The 8,644-nt window shown below is 36.0% G+C and overlaps 1 protein-coding gene across 1 annotated transcript; it reads left to right on the forward strand.

The window, feature by feature from the left end:
• The first annotated feature begins 2,466 nt into the window (after positions 1-2,466).
• On the forward strand, positions 2,467-5,991 carry LOC113298351 (transmembrane 9 superfamily member 3). Its single transcript, XM_026547078.1, has 6 exons — positions 2,467-2,691; positions 2,787-3,413; positions 3,526-3,663; positions 3,758-3,914; positions 4,167-4,651; positions 5,347-5,991. The coding sequence occupies exons 1-6, from the start codon at positions 2,534-2,536 to the stop codon at positions 5,564-5,566; spliced, it is 1,785 nt and encodes a 594-aa protein (XP_026402863.1). The 5' UTR covers positions 2,467-2,533; the 3' UTR covers positions 5,567-5,991.
• Positions 5,992-8,644: the final 2,653 nt, after the last annotated feature.

Genomic DNA, 8,644 nt, shown 5'->3' on the forward strand with positions numbered 1-8,644 from the left:
ATGTACACTCTTAAAAAAATCTAACAAGAGCAAGATTCTTTCCCACACAACATGTTATATGTCATTCAAACAACATGCTGCTATACAACTATGTACACTGCCACAACAAATCTGGGAAAAACATCTTTCATAAACACACAACATGTCATATGTCACTGAAACAACATGTCGGTGTACAAATCCGTACACTACCACAACAAATCTGGGACAAACAACTTTTATACACACACATCAAACCACGTGTTTTCTGAAACAACATGCTGGTGTGCAAATCTGTACACTAGTACAACAAATCTGGGAAAAATAGCTTTCATACAAACACAACATGCCATATACTGTATATGAAAGTAGCAAATGATCTTACCTTTTTCTACTTGAATAACTGTTGAATATTCTGTCCGGTGTTGTTTTCTTCTGTTTGAAGGTTTTGATTTCTTTTTCTGCTTAACTAGTGATGAATTTGGACTTTCTACTACTTGAATAAATGTTGAATCTTCTTTTTGATGTTCTTTTATTCTCTTTGAAACTCTTCTTTTTCTTTTTTGAATCGTTGATTTCCAGCCAATTGGTGATGATTTTGGACTGTTTTCTTGTTGTTTCTTCTTCATCATGATGTTACTGCTATAATATTGTTCATCAATGGTTTTTTGATTGATGATTTTCCCCCTCGATTCAGGGTTTCTTCTTCACTGATTTCTCTTCTCTAGTTTAAATGATTATTTGTTTTTCCGTTATTATTTTCAGTTTTAATTCATGTTTTTTTTTTAAAAAGAAAAACGAGCTCTTATAAATTAGTCGTACAGTACTTTAGGTGGCAGCTTACCAACAAGCTGGGCGCCAACACCCCTTTGAATAGCAACCCCTAGTTTATGAAAAAGAAAATTACCTGCTCCCCTACTAACATCATTACTAACAAGACAATTCATGTTAGAACGTGGCATAAATCCTTTCAAAATGTGGTGACTTCTAATTGAATTATCAGTTTCAAAACAGTTTTAATTCGCAACACGTGTGCATTATGAAAACCGTATGAGGGATATTTGTGCCTTCACTATTTTTTTTTTAAACTAGAAGATTTTATTGATTAAACTTCAGTAATTACAAAATTTGCATCCTCCTCCATTTGGTTAAGAATGTCATCCAGAGGAGCTAATAACCATACACTGGTTAGTCTGTCTACCCAAGCTAATTTGAATAGAATATCTGCAACTTTGTTCTTTTCTTTTGGCACATAACTAAAACGCCACAAGCTAAAATATCTAAAAAAAATCTTAATGTCTAAAATTAAATTATGAAGTCTCCAATCTATGCTAAAGCAATCTTCACAACTTTTAGACGAAACCTATTATAGGGGCTCCAAGAAAAGAGTTTTGAGGGCTCCTAAGGATTCAAATATCCTACAATGAAGATAAGGGGACTTAATTCATAAAAAATACTAAAATACACTTAACCTATTAAATATTGAAAACCTAAAACTAATTTGTTTTCATTCCTCTCCTTTAATTCTTCCATTTTCTTCTTCACCATCACCTCCGTCGCTTATTTCTTCGATTAATCGTCAATTCTCAAAATAATTTATTATCGATTAACACCATTCAATCCACCCGCAATGATTTCAATAGGGTAAAAATCAGAAACCCATCTTATTTAATTGGTTTCAATGCATGGATAAGCGGAATCGATTGAATTGAGTTTTTGAAAAAACAGTTTCAGATCTGTCTACGGTGGGGAAATATGATTTTTTCCAACCGTAGACTGTCTACGGTGGGGAAATATGAATTTTCCCAACCGTAGACTGTTAAGTCTACGGTTGGGAAGTATGAATTTTCCCAACCGTAGACTGTCTACGGTTTGGAATATGAATTTTCCCAACCGTAGACAGTATTGAAACTGTTTTCTGCCAAAAATAAGCGATGGGTTTTCTTAGTTTTTTCTTTTTATGATCGTCATCTTCATCACGACGGAGAATAAGAAGAGAGAAAGAAGAATAATAGGTTTTTTTTTATGATCATCATCTTCATCATGATTTATGAATGAAAAGAGAAGGAGAAAATAATAGATTTAGTTTTTTTGTATATAATCATCATCTTCATCATGATTTATGAATGAAAAGAGAAGGAAAAGATAATAAATTTATTTTTATAATTCATGGAGGGTATTTTAGCCATTACAAAAATAGTTAGATATGAGATTTTGTTGATTACTATTTCATAATTCGATTTTATCATCTTGTCCTGTGAGCCCTTAAAACCAAATATTTGGATCCCTATAATAGGTTTCTTTTAGACTGGGTTTTAGATTAACATGTACCTTGTGAAGTCGGGCCGGACTGATACGTATTTTTGAACTAAAACGATTTTCCCCCATAAACAAGTCGAAGGTGTGGTAAGTGGTACCCTCGTATACAGGGACGGTCCACCCCCATTATGAGTCGTGTCAAATAACAACAAAATCTCTCTTTCTAGTACGTTTTTCTTTGTTTATCAAAAACTTCTCTTCTTCTCTCTCGATTCTAAGGAGGAGGAGAGAGAAAATGAAGAAGACTATGGGTTTCTTCACCGTTACTACTGTTCTGATAATAATTTCAACTTTAGCTGTTCAAGTTAGATCTGATGGTTCTGACCACCGTTACAAAGCTAGAGATCCAGTTCCTCTCTATGCTAACAAGGTCGGCCCATTCCATAATCCCAGGTAACCCTATCTTTCCATCTCTTCTTGGGGTTTTTAGTTTTGTAAAATTTTAATCCGATCCGTAATTTGAGTTTTTTTTTTTCTTCTTCTTCCAGTGAAACGTATCGGTTTTTTGATCTACCATTTTGTTCACCATCTCATGTAACTGAGAAGAAAGAAGCTTTAGGTGAAGTGTTGAATGGGGATCGTTTAGTTAGTGCACCTTATAAACTTGATTTCTTAGTTGAGAAGGAATCTGAAGTTGTATGTAAGAAGAAATTAACAAAAGAAGAAGTAATACAGTTTAGAAATGCAGTTACAAAAGATTATTACTTTCAGATGTATTATGATGATCTACCGATCTGGGGTTTTATTGGGAAAGTTGAAAAGGATAGTAAATCTGATCCTAGTGAGTTCAAATATTATCTCTATAAACATATTAATTTTGAAATCCTATACAATAAAGACAGGGTTATTGAAATTAATGTTAGAACGGATCCAAATGCTTTGGTTGATCTCACTGAGGATAAACCTGTTGATGCTGAATTCATGTATACCGTGAAGTGGAAAGAAACCGCTACTCCTTTTGACAAGAGAATGGATAAATATTCACAATCTTCTTCTTTACCTCATCATTTGGAGATCCATTGGTTCTCAATTATAAACTCCTGCGTAACTGTTCTTCTTCTTACTGGGTTTCTTGCCACTATTCTTATGCGGGTTCTTAAGAATGATTTTGTCAAGTAAGTAATTGTCTGCTGACTGAATCTTATATCGCAATGCTTGTTTTTTACTTGGATAGAATTTATAGAGTTCTTTTTCTTTTTGATTAAGTATGCGTTTCTATTGTATTAGATATGCACATGATGAGGAAGCAGCAGATGACCAAGAAGAGACTGGATGGAAATACATTCACGGTGACGTATTTAGATACCCTAAGGGGAAGTCTTTGTTTGCTGCAGCTCTTGGTTCGGGCACCCAGCTGTTTGCTCTGTAAGATCCTCTTTTGAATTAAAGTTTGAAATTTAATGGAGATAGGTGCATTTTAAATATTGTTGTTAATTCTTATTCTGTTTACATGTACCAGTACCATCTTCATTTTCATACTTGCTCTTGTTGGAGTATTTTACCCATACAACCGAGGTGCCCTCTTCACTGCTCTTGTCGTGATATATGCACTTACATCTGGGATTGCTGGTTACACCGCCACCTCTTTCTATTGTCAGCTGGAAGGAACAAACTGGGTATGTTCTCCTGTAGTTTCCTTGATGTCAGGGGTGAATCCATGAAAATTTATTTTTAGAAACTAGTGAAGATAACATCTATTTTTGGGTTCTATAATCCTGTAGTATATGATTTGTGCCATTTAAATATAAAACATTATAGGAAGCTGATCTGTTAACTGAAAAAGGCCTAAGTGAGGCTTCACATCTAGGTAGTGCTGATTTTTGAACTAAAATTATTTTATGCTAATTAATTTTCTCAAACTTTGGCAGGTGAGGAATCTGTTATTGACAGGGTGTCTCTTTTGCGGTCCTTTGTTCCTGACCTTCTGCTTCCTCAACACAGTTGCTATTGCCTATAGTGCCACTGCTGCACTTCCATTTGGAACGATTGTGGTTATAGTTCTCATCTGGACTCTAGTAACTTCACCTTTGCTGGTATTGGGTGGAATTGCAGGAAAGAACAGCAAGTCTGAGTTTCAAGCGCCTGTTCGCACCACAAAGTATCCCAGAGAAATTCCACCATTGCCTTGGTATCGCAGTACTATTCCGCAGATGGCAATGGCAGGGTTTTTGCCATTCAGTGCTATTTACATTGAGCTATACTACATATTTGCCAGTGTTTGGGGTCACAGAATTTACACTATTTACAGCATCCTCTTCATTGTCTTTATCATCCTCTTAATTGTCACCGCTTTCATTACTGTGGCATTGACATACTTCCAACTAGCTGCTGAAGACCATGAATGGTGGTGGAGGTATTATAAACTTTCTCCTCTTATACTGTTTGTTTCTTTAACTGTTTTTCCATCAAGGTTTCCTCCCGTGCATTGAATTGTATGCCTAATTATGTTCGATTGTGATCGTTTATCTATTGCTGCTCGCATTTTTGATCCTGAAAATGATGCTTCTCCCAGGTAGTTTAGGACTTGGCCAATGTCCTTTTCCTTTTTTTTTTTTGTGTCATGCAGGTTTTAGTAGTTTTGTTTCAATAATCTATTTTTATGTCACTTCTATGTCAACCCCGTACCACAAAATCCATACTTGGCAAATGTCCAAATGTTCTCATTTGCCCTATATATTTGTTCCTTCTGGGCCAAGCTTTTTTCGGCATTTTCACTGGCTTTTGTTACCAATTTTTGGTAGTGGTGGTAGGTCTAGAAATGACCAAAGTTGTAAGATTGTGGTCCATTAGTCAAAACCTGAAATGGTTGCTTCTCGTTTTAGCAGTATCTACTTCTTTCTTATCTAATCGAGAGGCATGGCTGCAGGATACAGCCTGCCATGCTCGCTGTTTTGTATCCCATATGATTACCTATCTTGTGATTTCTGTTCATTCCATACTTCTATTTAGTAAATTCTACTTACTTGCCTTGCCTGTATTTGGGTTTAGAGTGGTGAAATAGTTACAGGTTTCTGCTGTGGCCTGATCTTTTAAATTATCTTTTCGTAGGTCTTTCTTGTGTGGAGGATCAACTGGCTTATTTGTTTATGGTTACTGCTTGTACTACTACTACGCACGATCAGATATGTCAGGTTTCATGCAAACTTCATTCTTCTTTGGTTACATGGCTTGCATCTGTTACGGTTTCTTTCTCATGCTCGGCACCATCGGTTTCCGTGCATCTTTACTGTTTGTCCGCCACATATACCGATCTATCAAGTGCGAGTAGACTGGTGTCATGAAAAGAACGAACAAAAACAAAAGGTCTGCTTATCTTGTTACAACAACAGGTATGGCACTTTTTTTCTTCTTTCTTTTTGTTCTCCTTATAGGTTGTTTCTGTTATAGAGAAGGAAGGTTATATGATTTTTGTTAAAGGGTAGTTTGGAAAGGTACCCTCTGATCTTATAAAGCAGAAGAGAATTAGGGTTTTGAATTAAGAACATGTTGTCAATGAGAGGTGAATATTATGTGTTGCCCCATCAGAATGTTTAGTTGATCATTGTGTAATTCTGGAAAAGACAAACAAGGGGAAGTCCCTCTTTGAGAAGAAGAATTGTTTCTTTTTTATCATTCTGTAACTGCACGCACTGCAAGACAATATTTCTATTTCTTTTTATATGTAGCGTACGGCCATACGGTCTTTCCTTTTAATTGATTACCTTTACTTTCTTTTACCCCAAGTGTTTTGTAATTTGTTTGGAACTCGGTGTTATTGTAGTTCCTAGTATTACCAAGCCAATCATAGTTCCATTTTTAGTTTTCTAAATGCGGATGGGTTGATGGCCAGCTCGGGCTTACATCAACCACCACAAAACTATTATATAGTGAAATAACTTTGACCTAGTAATTCTTAAGTTTTGCATATCTAGAAAAAAAAAAGAATCCAATTTTCTTCTGCAAATGATGTAAATCCATCCCCCAGCCTTTGGGTCTTTAATTTAATTTTTGACAAAATCCAATTAAAAATAGCAAGAAAAGCAAGTAAAAACCCTCATCTTCGGCGGGACTGCTATCATCATTAGATTCATTACCAATCTGCCTGCACTACTGCCTTTTCCATCATTTTCATCTGTCACTACCTTTGTTATCATGAATTACCAAGTCTTCCCATCAATTTTTATTTTTTTGCTTTGGAAATTGAAAAACATATTATTACATGAATGATGATTGCAAGTAAATTAGTTTAGTTAACATCCCCAAATAGTGTTTCTCCCCGTACCCAAAGATTTTTAGGATACTACAAGTACAAGTAATAGCAGATAGAAGAACCGATGCAATAATACCTAATATTATTCATAGAGAGGAAGAAAAGTATTAACCATAATCAAATCTAACAATTTAGTGTCTTCGTTGTTAGGAGGTGATTCTGACGGAGGTAAGTAGTTTGCCTGAAACCTTGTCCGATATATGCACTAAACCCTTCAGTTGAAGAAGAAATCAAAACACTAACATGTCAAGACTTATTATTTAATAATTTGAAATGACAAACTACATCGACAAACTAATGATTATGATAGAGGTAAAGGTAGAATCACCCTAAGATGAATAAGAAGTGGCGAAGATAGGAATCGGTGTTAACTCAGTCTTCATCTAGTCGAATTCCTGAAAGCCAATTTTAATATGATCAGTTTTTTAATATCTTGCATGTTTTAATCTTGTCTGTTTACTCTTAATTTCATTTTAATTTGATCCATTTATTCTTATGTTTGTCTAATAGGTTGACACTGCACTTGGACGGACGCCTAGAGGTCGGAGTGGTTTCGCCTGACAATCTGTGTTCCATCTTCTTATACCCTGCTTTGATGAGATACGTGAACATCTGGATTTAATCTGTCTGAAGATTTACACCTTTTCCCATTTAATCTATTTGATTATCCTTGATTATACTCTCTCTCTCCCTTCCTCGACTTGTTTATCTCTGAAAACTTTTTCTCTCACACGCTAATGGATTCAATTAAATTATGCAGCCGTAATAACTATAATCTTTTATTCATCTGCTGCAAATTTGACAGACTTTTGAACAAGTGTCCAACATTCACCCATCATCAATATGGTGAACTCCTTTATTCTTTAGGTATCATTCTTGCTTTCTCCTCCGCTTTATTACCCATCTCTCTCTGCTCTTTCCATGACATAAAAAACCAACACTCGCTTCAACCCCAAGGTATAATGGAAAGCACAATACTTTCTGCAAGGCTCAATGCCTTAAATTTACCTGAGATATTTGCTGAAGATCTGATTCAAGGGGCGGCTCAGTGGACATTCTGCTTTCTAGGAAAGGTTTATTCTTCTAAAACTTATAGAATCACTGAGCTAGATAAGGAGTTAAAAAAGTTATGGATCAAAAGTAAAGACATCTTCATTAAAAAAGAAGAGGATGGTTCTTTTATGATAAAGTTTTACACGTCAGAAGAATATGAGACGGTTCTCAAGTTTCGTCCTTGGTTCATAGAGGGTGATTTGTTAGCTTTGGTACCATGGAGCCCTTCAATTCCAAGGCACACAGTTGATCTAACAAAAGTCCTTCTTTGGCTTCGTTTTTATAAAATGCAACCGGAGTTTGCATGTCCACTAATTGTGCAAGGAATTGCTGCTGCTATGGGAGAGGTGAAAGAGTTGGATCCACCGGATTGCATAGTTCCAAAGGGCAAGGTACAAAAGGTGTTAGTACTGGTTGATGTAAGAGATCCTTTGAGAAGAGGATTCTGGCTCAAAAATGCAGTAAATGAAGATGTATGGCTACGTATCTTTTATGAAAAGCATCCTTTCAACCTTTGTGGATACTGCTATACTATTGACCACAAAGATAATGAGTGTGATATGATTGCAAATTTTCTACTCCAACAACAAAGGGGTTATCTATCACCAAACTCTATCACGGATCCTCCCTCTTGGATTTATCCAGACAATCGGGGTGTTAGAGTGACTGCTAATCATCCTCAAGTTCAACCTACGCTGGAGTCTAAGCAGCAACTGGAAGATAACATGCATGCAGAGGATCAAAATCAGCATGCAATCATCCCAGTAGTGCTAAATGAAGTAAACAATCCACATGCGGACAAGGCTAGTGATGACAATCAATCTTCTAGGAGGATGTTGACAACTGATCAAGGCCATCACAACTCATCTCAGTGTATCACACAGATAGTTGACTCGGTGGTCCCTGCTATTCCAGTCACAACAATTGAATGCAATCCACAAGGTATGTTACAAGTTATTAATAGAGCAAGAGAAAGAGAGGACATGTCTGAGAGAGACGGTAAAAGGATAAGAATGGAAAAAGGAGGTCCTAGCTCAGTCCCTG

Source organism: Papaver somniferum, chromosome 7, assembly GCF_003573695.1.
Source record: "Papaver somniferum cultivar HN1 chromosome 7, ASM357369v1, whole genome shotgun sequence".
Lineage (NCBI taxonomy): Eukaryota > Viridiplantae > Streptophyta > Magnoliopsida > Ranunculales > Papaveraceae > Papaver > Papaver somniferum.

Bases quoted from the DNA above. Each gene is read 5' to 3' on its own strand.
- LOC113298351 (XM_026547078.1), top strand. From the start codon at position 2,534: ATGAAGAAGACTATGGGTTTCTTCACCGTTACTACTGTTCTGATAATA. The intron at 2,692-2,786 runs GTAACCCTATCT...TTCTTCTTCCAG, and splicing joins GGCCCATTCCATAATCCCAG to TGAAACGTATCGGTTTTTTG. The intron at 3,414-3,525 runs GTAAGTAATTGT...CTATTGTATTAG, and splicing joins CTTAAGAATGATTTTGTCAA to ATATGCACATGATGAGGAAG.